Source organism: Seriola lalandi, unplaced genomic scaffold (assembly GCF_002814215.2).
Source record: "Seriola lalandi dorsalis isolate HSWRI2012SDOR001 ecotype SW California unplaced genomic scaffold, Sedor1 jcf7180002054400, whole genome shotgun sequence".
In the NCBI taxonomy this organism is placed as follows: Eukaryota; Metazoa; Chordata; class Actinopteri; order Carangiformes; family Carangidae; genus Seriola; species Seriola lalandi.
In genome coordinates this window covers 162,318-179,462 of record NW_019524953.1, presented here as the reverse complement: position 1 = coordinate 179,462, position 17,145 = coordinate 162,318, and the positions used below count along the sequence as shown (strand labels likewise).

At 40.8% G+C, this 17,145-nt stretch overlaps 1 protein-coding gene across 1 annotated transcript in view; it reads right to left on the bottom strand.

Annotated features, from left to right (window-relative positions):
• The window catches only part of atp2c1 (ATPase secretory pathway Ca2+ transporting 1), a 34,013-nt gene extending 16,868 nt beyond the window's left edge, over positions 1 to 17,145 (bottom strand). The window contains exons 1-6 of the mRNA XM_023409618.2: positions 17,024 to 17,145; positions 3,700 to 3,804; positions 2,753 to 2,869; positions 756 to 845; positions 309 to 344; positions 153 to 214 (exon numbers count right to left, since the gene is read on the bottom strand). Of these exons, the coding sequence (XP_023265386.1) occupies positions 153 to 214; positions 309 to 344; positions 756 to 845; positions 2,753 to 2,869; positions 3,700 to 3,804; positions 17,024 to 17,047 (434 nt within the window). The 5' untranslated portion in view covers positions 17,048 to 17,145. The remainder of the gene's footprint in view (positions 1 to 152; positions 215 to 308; positions 345 to 755; positions 846 to 2,752; positions 2,870 to 3,699; positions 3,805 to 17,023) is intronic.

The following is a 17,145-nucleotide window of genomic DNA, read 5'->3' as shown; positions in this document are numbered from 1 at the left end:
ACATCATTCAGATCTACATCCTTTGGTTAATCACACATTTGAAGCAGAATATCAACTACAACAGGACCTCCATCCTCCGTCTGTTTGACTTCATATTGACGCTGTTTGTGTTTGATCAAACTGTGTAGTCAGTTTTGTTTTTTTACTCTCACCAGTGACATTCTGGAGGCATCAGTTTCCCGAGCTCCTCCAGAGACTTTTCTGAGCGATACTCCTTCACACAGGAAACACACACACAGTAAACATCTGTTCAATGATCATTAAAAATAAACAGACTAAAATCACTGACACACTCATCCCAGACTCACCTGGACAAAGGCTACTGTCACCACTATGATGATGGCCTGTAGAGAGAGAGAGAGACAGAGAGAGAGAGACAGACAGAGAGAGAGACAGATAGAGAGAGAGAGAGACAGAGAGAGAGAGACAGAGACAGACAGAGAGAGAGAGACAGAGAGAGAGAGACAGAGAGAGAGACAGATAGAGAGAGAGAGACAGGGAGAGAGAGACAGAGAGACAGACAGAGAGAGAGAAACAGAGAGAGAGAGACAGAGAGAGAGAGACAGAGAGAGAGAACTCTGTGAATCTTCTGATCCTGAACCTCCATGTTAAACTACATGCACAGTTTCATGTATTAAACTTAATGTATGTTGTATAGTCAGATATAAACTCTGACAGACTTCTATTAATACATGAAGAAGAACAGCAGGTGTCTGCAGTGTTTTCACAGGGAGGAGGACTGAACGAACACATACCACAGTGATGCTGATGGCGTCATCAAACTGGTGCATGAGGATGCTGATGACGGCAGACGCCAGCAGCAGCAGGATGAGAGGGTCTTTGAACTGAAGCAGAGAGACAGGAAGACGTCATCGAGGGGAAAATGAATTCTAACGTTTATCAGGGTCTCTTCAGGATAACGTCAGGGTGTCTGTCACCTGCTGAGGCTCAGGAGAAGCTGAGTGATGCAGCAGAACAATGACCCTGAACATCAGAGTAAATCTACTACACGATGACTTCAGACAAAGAAAATCCACCTCCTGGAGTGGTCCAGTCAGAGCCCAGACCTGAATCCGTTAGAGACACTGTGGACTGAGCTGAAGTCAAATGTTCACATCAGACATCCTGAGAACATGTCTGAGCTGAAGCAGGGTGGGGGGTAGATTACGTTACAGATTGATTGACTATTAGTGACCGCGCAGCACCGCCTGATGCACCTGTGGCACACACCTGCATCTGGAGACGGTGTTTTGCTCTCATGTCAAGAGCCGCTGTCGCTGTTCGCTCTGAGGTTTATTGGATTATTTTTTGTTGTTGTTTATTATCAACAGCCAGAGGTTTTTTTTTTTTTGTTTACAGTCGTTCAATGGATGTGACCTAGCCTACGAGCTCTCACAGAGACCGATGTGGCGTGTGTACTGGACTGCATTATAATTCCTTATTCATTATAAATGAGGGTGATTTTAGATGTTGCTTACTGTTTATAGCCTACAAGCCAACTAGTTACAAAATCAAGGTTTGTTCTCACTAAATAACGTTTGCGAAGTGGCTGCGTCATGAGCGGACATGCCGACAGATGTGCCAGCCGACAGTGACTTTCCTCATCACTGAACCATCAGCTTCTCCCTCGATAAGGTCCTGAGAAAGTCACTCTTGCTCTGTCTCTCGAGATCCACATATAACAATTTGGCCTAATTTTAAATGAAAACAACAGTTGGAAAAAAATAGACGCGTGAAAACCGCGAAATAGAAACATTATTCTTATGGGCACAGCTGGGCACAGCGGTATATATGAGTAATAAATGCTCAGAAATGTTGTTTTTTATCTTAATACCTTCTAGGCTTCAGAAAACATCAAAAACATTTATTTAGGAAAAGTCATGGATTGAGAGACCTGTAGTTTTTATTTAAACAAAGTTATTTACATAATAAAAACTCAAACGGTCTGTCAGTCCGTCTTGGCGGTTCTAGTGTTAGAGAAGAAGAGTCAAACTTCCTCCTGAACATTGAGCAGCTCTGATCAGCAGCTACTGAAGAGCTGCTTCCAGGTTATTGGAGCCACATGAAGTTCAACCAGTTATTAAATCCAGGCACTCTGAATGATTAAAGGATGTGTTCAATAAAGACACAAAATATTATAATTGTTTGTGTGATATTAGTTTAGAGACACTGTGTTTGTCTACATTTGTGACTTAGATGAAGATCACATCACAGTTTATGACAATTCAGTGCAGAAAACCAGGTCACTCCAAAGGGATGTAGTGTGAGTGTGTGTGTGTGTGTGTGTGTGTGTGTGTGTGTGTTGTCAGAGAGGACGTAATTGTGTGTGTGTCTGGACAGACATTTCATCGGGACCCAGATAACAACAGTGTGTTGGTTTCATCCTGGAGCTTCAGGCTGCAGCTGGACGTGTGAAGGACTGAGTCTCATCAGCTGATACTTCAGCTGTTACAACATGGACGCAGCCGCAGGTCAGCTGAGTGAAAGCAGTGTAATACAGCGCACTCCCTTTGTTGCGCTTGTCCGTAGGAACATGGTAGTTGGATTGTTTCAGTGTCTAAAACAGGTTTTTTTTCTGGTGGCCCCGCCCACAGCAAAACATCACACACATTTTCCTAACTGGGAGCCACTGAACACAATCTACTGCAGGTAATGTACCGACTCATACACCTCCACGTCAGAGAACCTGAACTGTCCCTTCAAAGCGGGAACGTCTGGATGAGGTTCCATCTCAGACTGACTGACATGTTACCTGTGAGATGTATTTCCTCCATAGCGGCTCTTCCTCACTGATGTCGAACTCGTTCCAGCCATGGTAGGCCCTCCTCTGGCTCACCTCCTCCTGGGTCAGACCCAGCTGCAGGTCAGCCTGTCAGACCCAACACAACACAGATATACGTCACACAGATGTTATTGTGGCTCCAATGCTTCTTCTTCTGACCTTATTTTATGAAGAGAACCAAATCTGTCATCAGTCAGCCAATCAGAAGAGAGGCTCAGAGCCTCCTCTCTTCTGATTGGCTCACTGACCTGTTGTTACTAGAGCTCCAGAGAGAAGCCTGAGAGAGGAGATGTAAAACTACACTGAGGTGGCTTTATATCTTACGGATCAACACTTCAAATAAAACACAGAAGAAGATGAAACTTTAATTTCTCCATCACAAAAATATGAGTCACATTGAACCAGTTCTCAACCAGAGGAATTTCTGTTTTCACCCATTTTCTTTTTTTCCCACTTCCAATTAAAAAGACATTAAACACATTGATTTTCAAAGCCCTTAACAGTATTCAGGCAGGTATTCAGGTATTCATTTTGGATTGGGGTCTGCAGCCCCCCTGCAAAACTGGTGCTCTAAGCAAAATGGCGTCACACGGCCACAGCAGCAAATAATTGTCTTTATGCAATTTTGCAAAGATACACATGATTATATTTATATATATATATATATATATATATATATATAACCTTATATATATATATATATAACCTTATATATAAAATGGAGGAATGGGGCAAAAACTGGAAAAATGTAATGCTGAGGTCAATGACCTCTCAAGGTCACCAGAGGTCAGATACAAACTGTCTCCATTTCTGAAATAAAACCTCAGGGTGTGAAGATTAAGTTGTTTTTCTGCCCCACTCATGTGAACACATCAACAGTCAGTCACAGCTGTGTGTTCTGGTCTGAGGACACCCACCTGCAGGACACACACTACTTCGTTGACAGGGAGTTCGCTGGCTTTTCTGGAGGTTAGTACTGGGACCATGGTCTCATCTTCACTGGAAGGTTGTCTCTCGGAAAGCTGCAACACACACAAACACAAGTTAAACCACACAGGAAGCACAGAAACAAGTTTGTCTACACTGAGCTCCAGGACTTGTGTCTGTGGAGACGAGCCAGTCTGAACAGTCAGCTGACCTGCGTCCACCTCCACTCATCACAGCTCCGACCACAGTTACTGACACTGGCTCTGCTGCAGCCGCCTGGAGCTGAAACACACTTCATCATTGGTTTTATTCTGTCTGTAATTTTAAACCCAGAGGACTGAAACTGATGATTTTCTCTTCTGTGATGTGATGTTGATGTACCAGAGTCAAAATCAATGTTTCATGTGTCCTGTGTGTTCGTCTCACAACACCACCAACAGGAAAAGGACATATCAGCATAAAGACAAATTGCATGGACACAACGTATATATGGAGATTATCATTTACTGATTTTAATAAGACGGTGATAAGAATAAAACTGTCTTAATTATAAGCTACTTATTTATTTATTCATTATTTTTCCTGTGGTTAACCTATGATATGTTGTTTTTGTGTGTGTGTGTGTGTGTGTGTGTGTGTGTGTGTGTGTGTGTGTGTGTGTGTGTGTTGGTCGAGGTAGGTCCAAAAGTCTGAGATCACCTATGCATATATGCGCAATACTTTTTTTAATCCTTTTTTTTTTTTTAATATGCGTTTAATTATTTCTTTAGTTTTTTCCTTATTGTTTGTCCCTTTAATTAAAGTAAAATACACCTAATGGTATATGTTATAACATCCCTTCATCCCCCATATCCCATAGCAAGACTAGCACTGAACAATTAATCAAAATATTATGGAAATCTCTGTCTGTGATAAGTGAAAGCTGCAGTTTTTTGTTAAAGGTAAAATGTGCCACAAGGTCAGACCAGAAATGAAGAGGGATGCCTCGGTCTATAAATAATTTTCTGCAGACGTAAAGAAACATGTTTGTTTTGTACAAGAACAAAAGTCACATCTAAATAAAGTATCTATTTTTACAATTTTTTCTGTCAAAAAAACCATGTTACAATGACTCATGTCACAATATCTGACAAAATAACAATGACCCAACTACAATGAAGACACAATGGAGATATGAACAGCAGGTGTGAATGCAGAGCTGTGACCAGATGTCGTTACCTCACGGAGTTCAGACTCTCAGAATATCTTTGAACACCTTCAGCAGCAGCTAAACAGACTACACTGAAACATCAACACCTTCCCTCCAGTGAGCCGAGGAGCTTTAATCCACTGAACACAAGCTCAGGATAAATACAGTCAAACTTCAGTGTGTTTGTGGTTTTCAGGCTGAAACTCCCTCATCTACTTGATTTATGGTCCTAGCTGAGAGACTTAACTCAGGACAAAGTCTCACTGCACAGTTTCATTTTCTAGCTGCAAACATCAGCGTCAGACAGTCAGAGGAAGGACAGTATTTTGGGGACAGATCAGCTGGTCAGAGCTCAGGAAAATAAAATCAAACCAGATTCTTTACAAAGCTGTACACAAAGAGGAGGGAGTTTCTCGTCTTCTTAGCTCACACCTGAACGAGCTCCACCTGTTACATCAACCTAAACCCAAACAGCTCTAACCTCAACACAACCGTGTGATTCAGGAAGTACCACCTGAGAGATCAAACTCAGGGCAAAGTCTAACAACTGATTAAACCTTGTTTAGGCCTCAGCTGAACTGCAGACGTCCTGGTCAGTATGGAGAGCAGGAAGGACTGCAGCTCCAGCACCATGTGACTCCTGTAAAACAAACTTCTCTTGCACAGCTCTGTGGGGTTTCATGTCTCATCCACTTCCTGCTGAGCAGCGTGAGAATCCACTCGTATTCCCGCCCTGCGGTGGACGGATTCTCGGTATTTCTCATCTACTGTCAATATTTTCACAGTCTGAAGAAGAGAAGAGTTCACCTGACAGAGGAACAGGCTTCAGCTGGGGGGGGGGTCGCAGTAATCTGCCACCCAGCTGCTGAATGTGATGAATAAACCAAATAAACCACCTGAATCAGCAGGATTCAAACTCTAGACAGGAACGTTTTCAATGACAAATGAACACCCGGTGAATAATATACCTAAGCTGCTGCTGCAGCGCTGGAGAACAAGTGGAGGAGACATGACAGCTCTGACGTCTCACCACAGAAACACCTGACTGAAATTTAACACGTTAAACTGTCGTCTAAAACACTGATGCTAGGACTGTTGTTCATCTCATTTTATTTTCCATTAGGAGTTTTTCTGCCAACAATTATGAAGACAAGATAATCGTGATAAAACTATTATTGTGCCGCATTCTGTTTCACAACACATTTCATCCCCCCTACAACCCCACTATTTTTATTTCTATATACTGAAACTATGTTTAGTAGTTTTCAGTAGGTTGTGGAAGTACACTGATGTTACAACATAGGTTATCTTATTTATTTTGATTAAAATTTATTTTAACAATTTTCATATTATATATTTAATTGTATATATTTAGATATGATATATTATTTATTATTTTATTTAGTTATCTAATTTTCTTAATCTATTTTTTCTTATTTGTTTTTCAGTTAAATTGTGTTTGAAGTTAAAGAAAGTCAAAGTTAAAAAGACAAAGTTCAATACATGCGTGGTGTTTTCAAAGGCAATAAGTGATTGTGTTAAATAATCCTAATCTCAGTATTGATCAAAATAATCATGATTAGGATTTTTGCCATAATGGAGCAGCCCAAGCTGAAGACCAGATTCCACACAAAAACAAAACAGAAAACTGCAGCAAAATCAGAGGAAAGTAGAGAACAAATATTTACCACTTCAAAACGCACAATTCATTTAAACTGTCAAGAAAACAAAACACAAGGATGCAGATGAAAACAACAGACACCAAACAGCTGTTTCCTGCTGATGCTTTGTTACTTCTAGATATTTAAAACATCTCTTTTGGAAGTCAGGCTTTGGAACTGAAGTTTGTCATGTAAACCAAACTGCTCAGTGCATCAGTGTTGAAAGAAGAACTATTTTGTTCTGGATACAGATCACATCAGGAAATATCAGCTTACAGTGGAAGTAAACAAAGTTCTGACCCAGCTGCTGTTTACAACGAGCATTAGAAGTCACAGTCACTGTCCACGAAGAGGAGGAATTCAATTTAATCAGACGTTTACAGCAAGTCTTTAGGGTAGAGACTTAATTAGTTCCTAATATTATATAATTCCTGTTTTTACTGTTATATAAGTGGTGATTATTTCGTTAAGAAAAGAAACATGTTGATTTTCTCTGATTTACGACCACCTGTTATCACACTTTGGTCTGGGGCTTATTTACATCATTGTTTTATCTGCCAATTATTCTTTTGATTGATCGATGAAAAGGTTTGTCTAGAAAATATCAGAAAACAGTGGAAAAAATACAACTTCAAATGTTTTGTTTTGTGTGAACAACAGTCAAACCCAGATCTTCAGTTTCCTGTGTGTGACGAAGCATCAGCTCCTTCTGCCTGAGAAGCTACAATCCGTAATTGTTCAACACTATAGTTTAAAAACACACTAAACCGGTTAGTTGATTATCAAAATAGGTACTGATTAATTTCCTGTCGATCAACTAATCGACCAATAAGCTTTGCTCTAACTAGCTGTGTTCAGAAAGTAACCAGCTGAAGAACAAACGACGCTAACGTTTCACACTTGTACAACAAGACTAGCTGATGATGACTTCCTGCAGCAGTGGGTGTAATCACCTCTGATCAGGGACAGGACAAAGAGAAGACAGGCGTCTCATGTGGCCCGTCTACAGATCCACCACGAAAATGCTAATCCACTGACTCGGCTGCATTCACCAACAATTAGGCTCTTAGCAATAGCTCACATGTCCTCACCACAGAGACTCCACTTCACAACTCTCGCTCCTGATTTAACCAAACAGCGAACAGTGGCATCTACGTCCTCTGCTGCCTCTGTTCCTCTGAGCAAACGCCAACAGAACAGCTGATCCTCCCTCAGTGAACAGAGGTCAGGCCTTCAGGTGAGAGGCTGAGGGGATCGTCTCTGATTAGAACTGACTGGAGCTTAAAGCAGGACACTGTTCTTCCTGTCTCCACCTGAGACATCAGGTCTCTACTCTGCCCTCTTCAGGATGGGAGGAGAACTGCATTCACAGGCTGAATGTTCAAGGCTGCAAATACAAGTTGGTACAATGGATTCCCATAGTTACCAGTTTTTAAAGTGGCACAAGAGAACCATGATCTCCAATTAAAGCACAACACCACAGCACCGCCAGTCTGAGGACTCAAATCAGTACATGACAATAGAACCTGGATGAAGTGCAACAACCACTAAATTATTTATATATTTTTATGTTTGCACATGTACAGAAATGCTTGCTTGCATTTGTATGTTATTGTATATAGCATATCTAATGTATCCTATTTATTTAAGATTCTTTTTCTATTCTTATTTTATTTTCCTTATTATATTTTTCCCTTGAGCTGCTGTGTCAATTTGAATTTCCTCTACAGGAAATCAATAAAGGTTCATCTCATCTTCAACTTCTCAAACACCAACACAATCCACTTTTCCACTGTCCATCTGAATAATCAAAATGTTCCTGTTTTATTACATTATACAAAAAGATGAAAAAGATGGCTGAGCACACCATTTCTATAAGAGCTCTGTCTATATTCTGTCTTAAGCTTATTGTAGCGCTAAACAATTACTTGATTAACGTTGTTCAACTGACAGAAAATAAGAGAATCCTTCAGTCAGTTATATAAATCAAAAACACAAACATTTTTGATTTCAGCTTCTAAAATGTGAAGATTGACTCAGTTCATGGTCTCATCCTTCAGAGGTTCATCTGAAGACTGTCTCATTTCAAACACATAGACATACATTGATGGATTCATTGATAATGAAACAATCATCAGGCGCAGACAGTCATATGGTAAATAGCTGGTGAAATGATGTTCTCTCAGTTCAGACGACTGATTGATGTGAGGGTAAACAGCTCAATCACTGAGATTAATAACTTCCTGGGGAAACATGTATGTGATTTGCATTTGCACTGATTAGAAACTGTGAGTGCCTCCTTGAAAATGAGAACATCTTCCTCATGATGATGATGAGCGATCAGAGAAGAAAAGCAAGAAACCCAAGACTCAACAGTGGAAGCAAAGACAAAGAGACGACTAATATCTGAGATGCTGTGTGTTCCAGTTTTAACCTGGAGGCTAAACTAGAATCTGCTCCTCAGACTATCTGAAGAAGTTCTGTCAAGGCGTTTGGAGATATTAGTTAGGAGATAGTGTGGATGGGAATGGGACATAGGCATTCAAAAAAAAAAAAACTACAAAAACCATCCCCCAATTCCACTCCTGCTGCTGTTCTATGCTCAGATATCTTTACCTACAGACACACAACGCTGTGTTTTGAAACCTGTTTTTTCTGTTTTATTTGTTTTTCCGCTGAACTGTTAAAACTTTCTTTTTAACAGTTAAATTTTTTTTTTTTTTTTTTTTTTTTTTTAAAGTTCAGTAAATGTTTGGGGTTTCCAGAGTCAATAAGTAATCATGTTAAACAATCGTGATCTCAACATTGATCAAGATAATCGTTATTATAATTTTTGCCATAACGGAGCAGCCCTCCATAAATCAATGGAAAACTCTGAATACAGCAGAAACAGGTTTTACTGGAGGCTGATGGTCAGTGACCTGTCCTCACCTCCTCCAGCCTCATTTGACTCCTGACATTCAAACATGCAAAAAAAAAAAAAAAAAAAAACAGACAGATGAAACAGTGAGGTGGACAGGTCTCAGAGGCTTGTCAGTGAACAGCCTTCGTCCTGCCCTCGTTACACTCTGCAGCTTTTATCATCATTTCCCAGCAGCTCCAATTAGATCCAGGTCAAACTCTATTAATGGACTGAGAGCTCGGTGTGGGCCGAGTGCCAGGTCCCTGCAGGGACGCTCATCTTTCCTCAAGTGTTGCACTCGAACGCCTCACCTCATCATCGCTCAACACACAGAAGAGGTGAGCTCAGACATGACAGATTAACTCCTTCATGACCAGGATCTGGCTGTAACGTCCGTGTCATCACGGTGCGTTTACAGTTTGGCGCTCGCTGACGTTCGATTGCTGGAAGGCTCACAACACGGGCGTGTTTTTCCTGATCCAGCCATGTTGGTAAATTGTTACCTGGCTGTGCCTGCCACCTCAGTCCCCAGTGAGACGGTTTCCTTGACAACAGATCTGCCCTCACTTCCTCAAACAGAATGAAGCTCCAGTACCTTTAAAGGTGTAATGTGTAAGATCGTGCTACTTGCTCCACCTCCATAGGAGGCAGAATTTCACCTCTTCGCCGCTGTCCAGTTAATTATATTGTTCTTTTCCCCATGTTCCTTATAATTTATCATTTATATGTGCATTTATTGTGGATAGTTAAAATTGTTGATGGCACTGAAACAAATGAGTATTTTTAATACAAACAGTATTATATTTACCTATAAAAATTTGAAGACACATGGGTGTCAGGCTACAGCAGCATGAAGAAGGGATGATGACATCATCACAAAGGCAGAATCAGAAATTAAGGTTTATTGCCAGGTAGGTTTTTACTTACAAGATATTTGTCTTGGTGTTTGGTGCAGTATCCAATAAACATATTAACAGGACAAGGTTTATAAGACAGGGTCACCACCTGCACTGACCTGAATTTATTCTCACTGGTACAAGTTGCCTTTGATTTTTAATGAATTATTATTGTTATAAGTGTTATCCCACAGTTTCATTACAAAAATAACCAAACATCTAAAATCATCTAAAAACATCTAATGACTGATTAATAAATAAACATGATTATAGAATACTTTGTTAAAACGCTTTATGTGAGGAAACAAATCATGAAATCATGTTAAGTAAGGCACTGATGGTGTTTGTTGCTTATTTATTTAGTATAAATATATATGTTTTTCACCTAATGACAAATGATTAATGGCAGTAAATGGAAACATGTAACTGAACTAACAACAAATTACTGAACCTCTCAAAATAAAAGGAAGAAAAAGGAGAGGTGTCTTGTCATGAGTGGAATCCAGTTAAAAGGCGAGTGGACGAACCAATCCCTGTCAAGTGGGATGCTACTCATTCTTCAGGGATAACTTGACAGGTAGAGAGGTACATACATGGGAAGGCGTGGCCAAACGCCTGACTGATCCTGTGTATGTTCAGGCGTCACAGCTGAAGCTCAGCGCACAGGTAGAGAGTGAGACAGGTAGAGACTGGCTTCCTTCTAACGACCCGCTTGACTAACTGCTGTTCATTTCAATCCCCAGCAGACAGAGCGACTGATTTCAAGGTCTGTAGGAAGGACACAAACACCTCGTTTATCAGCAGCTACAACAGGAATATCAGCTGAGCTCTGTTACCAACGGTCACAAGGTCGATGTTCACCACCTCGACTCATTTAATGACAGCCACAGAGAAAAATTAGATTGAGAGCAAAGTGGGTCATAATCCAACATTCAGAGCAGAGTCTGGAGTTGAGCACAAGATTCAATGAACTACTGCAGAGAGAGAGGATTTCTGACCACTGTAGTTTATTTCTAGAATAAATATACTGATACATAACATGCTGTGTCAGTGTCTTTAAATTAGAGCTCTCTCTCGCCAAAAATATCAGACGTCTCTTTGATTTTTATCTTCATGAGGCTGCTGGGAAAACTTCACAGACAACATGATGAGGAAAGTAAAGGGAGGTAGCAGCAATGGGTTTAGTATATAATTGGTATAACTGACAACAGCAGTAGGAACAGTAGTAGTATCCTCAGTAAGAAGCAGCAGTGATGCTTATCAGGACTCAAATGTATTATTAGAACTAACAGTATTGATTGTACCAGATGCAAACAACATTCCAAAATGGTGGTCAGCAACTGGCGGCCCGCGGGCCAAAACTGGCCCGCTAGCAATAATATCTGACATGCCAGATTATTTTGATAATATGATAAAAAATAAAATAAATCTCTGTCTGAGCAGCAAGAGTTACCTGCAGAATCACTTCCTCTTTAGTGATTTTGCCTAGAAAATAAAAGCCTGAGAAAGTCAGTTTTTTGCAATGCTCTATTTCAAGCTATTGTGAGCTTTTATTCTGAAAGGTTCTGAAAGGAAGTTCCAGTGGTTCTGTTGCTTGACATGCCAGTGAAAGAGGTACCTGAGCTACCTGAAGTAGAGCTCAGTGATGTTCCTGTGCAGGGAACAGTTTGACATCATCAGAAAGCCTTTTGTTTGCAATCTAGACTTTCCTATTAATCAGACTGAACTGCCATTTAATTCCACTTCATTTATTCAGTCTGACATCATGTTTTCCATGTTTTTTTTTCTGTTTAGTTAGAAAATAAAAAAAACATGTCAAGTAACAGATTTGGCCTTTCAATGTCATCTTCAGTTCACACTGTGGGCAGCTAACTAAACACTGTGTGATCAGTCAAAGAAATATGATTTGTTGTATGAACAACAAAACAGATTCAGACAGCCAGGGTTTCATACGTCACAAACTCAAGGAACCAGTCCTGTCAACTTGTGGGGACGGGGGGTGGGGCTAAATAAACCTGAACCCTTGTCAGTACAGAGAGAGAGAGTTAGCATTAGCAATACCACTAACACTGTCAGACACTGCCAGTTACAAGCTAACAAACAACATAAACAAATTAAAGAAGCTAACTGCGCTATCTGTTCTGAGAAGATGCTAACCATGCTAACCGTTCTGAACAGATGCTAACTGCACTAACCGTTTTGAAAAGTTGCTAACTACTCTAACCGTTCTGAAAAGATGCTAACTATGCTAACCCTTCTGAAAAGATGCTAACTGTTCTAAACATTCTGAAAAGTTGCTAACTACACTAACTGTTCTGAAAAGATGCTAATTGTTCTAACCATTCTGAACAGATGCTAACTGCGCTAACTGTTCTGAAAAGTTGCTAACTACACTAACCGTTCTGAAAAGATGCTAACTACGCTAACCGTTCTGAGAAGATGCTAACTGCGCTAACTATTCTGATAAGATGCTAACCATTCTGGAAAGATGCTACCTACGCTGACTGTTCTGAAAAGATGCTAACCGTTCTGAAAAGATGCTAACTACGCTAACTGTTCTGAGTCTGTCTGATGTTTCCTCCTCTCAGGCTCGTTCAGAAACTAAATTTACTGTCATTATCAGTATCATCATGGCTTAGTTGAGGCCAGCGCACATTTACGAATATATAACATAATTGAATAGTTGGAAATAAATTTCGAACAGTATTGAGTTGAACAGCTTGAAATGCCCAGTTTTACTGCCACAGTGAAAAAACACTGAACCTGCCCATGTTTCTGCTGCACTGTGTTTCTGGTGAGCTCCTCTGTCTTATTAGTGGGTAAGGTCCGGCAGGACTGCAGGGGAGAGCTGAGTGGATGCTAACAGACAGGCTAACAGGCTGCTTCGGAGGCCATTCATCAGTGTGACCCGACCAGAGACGCCAGCAGAGTTTAATGGAGAGAAGCAGTAGAGTGTGAAAGAGCCGAGAAACTGAGAGGACGCTTCTCTCCACAAATAGGTTATCATGAGGAGGGAGGGGGGAGGGGGTTTAGTGTAACTCCACCAGCTTCACACCACTCAGACACACAAACAGAGACAAACATCTGTCCTCCGCCCTCCTCCCCCTCTCTTTGGCAGGTAGACAACAAGAGCAAACACACCACGCTCTGCCCAGCATTCACCTCAGGATTAAAGCAGAGTTTTTTTTATTTTATGTGCTTCATATCCTGGGCGCCGCCTCAGATCCTGGTTCTTGTTATTGAGGATAAGCTGCTTATAGGTGTCTTTGTGTCCCACTCACAGGAATAAGCAACATGTTAGCATGGCAACACAGCAATAAACCCCACAGTCAACACCATCAGCTGCTTTCTACCGAACTGTACGGCTGAGTCACACAGATAAAATAAAACCAATAATATAATCATCATCTGGAGGCTTTTCACCATCATTAGTAACCACGTCGCTCATTACACTCCACGATCAGAGCTTGTTACTGGCTCTGATCTCCTCTGTGATGCTGACTGCTGTTTTCTTCAGGGATTACTATGTTCATTTCTCCACCTCACAATATGTCAACATAACAAAAGCTCATCACAAACAAACATGTTTCATATAAACCGGAGAAAAGTTAACATTGAAGCTGCTGAAAACTTTAGAAAATAAAAAAACATCTGATTCATTTTAATAGATTAATTTCCTGTTTCATATGTAAATACTGTTACTTCAAATGTTTTCAAAGTCTTTGCTCTATGGCAACATGTGGGTCAAAACTGTGCATAACAATATTATTTCACCTTCATATCACTGAGTGTGGTTCTTTTAATCCCACTCAACTACAACCACAACAAGGTGAAGTGCTTCTGAGCAAGGCACTGAATCCCATCCACCTGCAGGGCCACTGTTCTGGAGCTGTGACCTCCTCTGATCTCCATACAGAGACCGCAAGAGTAGGGTCAAAACAATGAACCGAATGGCAGAAAATTAACTGTCATCTAGTTTGATAATTGATTAATCGATCAGTTCCTTTTTGAAGAAAAAATGCAAAATGCAACAAGTAATGCAACAGCCTGTGGACATCATCTGCTAGTCAGTAATCCTTTATGATCTTTTAACTGTATGTTGGTGGGGGTTCAGGATGTTTTTGTATGTACTTGTATAAAACAAACTAAATAAATAAATAAACTTTGTGTTAACTCCCAAACCAGCCCTGATAAAATGAGCAGAGCCAGAACACAGAGGGATTCAGATAATGTTTCAGATAAGTACAGAGCCTGAGAAAAGCTCAGTGTCTCAGAGTTGGTAGCTATAATGGAGCGTATTATTATAAAGAGGAGTGGAGTCTGAACACTGGGCGCTGCCTGTCTCTGCTGCTCAGTGGGTAAATATCAGACTGAGACGTGGAGGGAAACTGGTTTTCTTTGCCCATGACGTCTGACGGTGAAACGCACTCATCTGTCCTCAGCTGACGACACACAAACTCTGAGGATGTGACTCTTAATGGTCAAAATGCAAATCAGGATGTTTTCTACTGAAGGCTAAACAAACAGGAACTGGTTTCCACCTCAAAGGAAAAAGATGATCAGTTCATTTTAAACTTAAAAATAGAAACTATGTAGTTTGGTGTTTGCAGGATTAAACTCACTGAACAATGAGACATTTTCTCTGTCTCTGTTGGAATCCACCAGAGATCAACTGACACATCCAGTTTACATCCGGTCTGAGCTGATCACACAGAACAGGTTTACCTTCCAGTCTTCATACCTGAGAGTGGATTCAGCTGCTTTACACATGTTCCAGTATGTGATATTTCTGATATTGCTCCTGAATTAAAGGAGACACACACACACACACACACACACACACACACACACACACACACACACACACACACACTGCTATAATAACAGAATATTGATTCCTACATTCAGCAGCAGCCAGCATTGATTTTAAGACTAACCAGACAGGCTTGTCTCTGAACTCCACAGGCAACAAATAAAAGCAGATCCAAGCCTGAAAATGTGTCTCGCTTCTTTAAACACTCCTCTCCTCCCTGTGAATCTGAGCCATCACCAGACAAAACATGACAACATGAAGAAATCTCTGGTCGTCAGTCCAGAACAGTGGTCCTGGATCTCAGAGTGAAAAGCTGTGACAGCGACAGGCTGCTGCTGCTGCTCAATGTGAATGGGCTCTGGCTCTGCAGCCTGACTCAGACTGACAGAGGGCACTGACATTCAAAAAGATGCCCAGTTTTACCACAGAGGAAAGTTAAGAAACTCAGCTTCTCGCACACGTCCTCTGACTTGACACTCAGGTCACACTGTGAAACATTAGACAGGTATTTAGTGGAATCAACAACTATATAGAAGTTAATTCAACTTAAAATGTCTGGTTGCAACTTTCAGGCTTTAGATCTTAAACGTGAGTTGTTCTGGCTTCCCAGCATGCACTTTCTGAACAGTGTTTCCTATATTCCCATTTCAAATGGATAAAATCTTTGTACTGATTCGCTCAGCAATCTGCTGTGATCATGAGCCTCATGGCCATGGGCTAATGAGCCTGGATTGTACTGAGTCAGAGAGGGTTGTTTCTATTGCTCAGTTCATTATTTGTAACAAAGTATAATTAAAATATTTGCAGGGTAGCACCTTGTATATCTTAATACTTAATCCCAATCCATGTAATTAAACAGTTGGTTCAACTTATATCTTAAGTTAACTGAACTTGTTTTCTCAAGTTAGTTTTACATTTTCAAAACTCATGAAACGACACTGAACTAACTATTTAACCTGAGTTAAGCTGAGACCACTGGGCCAGTCAGATTTGCCATAAATCACCTTTTTCTGAACTGATGCTATTTATTGTGACTGATTTATTTATCTTGCTAATTTATCTTACCTTTTTTTAAGCACTTGTGTTTCGAAAAGTGCTCTATAAATTAGTTATTATTGTTATTATAATTATCATCAATTTATGTGGTGATGTTGTATCATTCTTCACCATTTTCTTGCATTTTAATTGTATATATTCCGCTGTATAAATAAGGCTTTATTAATAGAAACACACACACCTTATTGTCTATGATGTGTTTAAGTGCTATTTAGGAAAACAATGAATTTACTCAATTGCACCTACAATAACCAACTACGTACACAAACTTATTATTAATATATAATCTTCACTGTAACGACATCATGTCAACCAGCATGTCAGCTCAGCACCTGCTGCATCAGACACAGACATACACACGTTAATGATCGCGTTAGCCTCGATTAGCTGTTAGCCGCCGCCGCCGGCTAGCTCACAGGTTCCGAGAGACCCAACAGGGACGAGCGGTGGAAGTGACGGAGACCGAACACTTGGACTAATTGAACGGCACCAAACCCCCCCGTGCTGCCCACGACTCGTCCACCACCATGTCAACAAACAGCAGTGTCAGTCGAGGAGTCAAGCGCTAACGCTAGCGTCCCCCGGTGACAACAGCAGCAAGCTAACAAGCGATTACAGAGATCCACTCTCGGGGAAACTAACCAAACAAACCCGCTGCCAGGCTCCTACCGCGGCCGGTTATCTCACTCCGGTCGGTGTCGGTGTTAAAAATGTGTTTGTTTCACAAAGAGGCGGTGGATTCTGAGTTTTAATCACTCGACATTTCACAGGAAAAGTCTGACAAACATTAAACTTACCAGCAGCTCCCGTTTCTTCAGCATCTTCCGTGAAATCCCACAGCGGAGCGTTTTTCTCTGACTGAACAGCGTCCACCATATCAGCTCCACCTACGGCAACTACGGCAACACATCCGGAGACC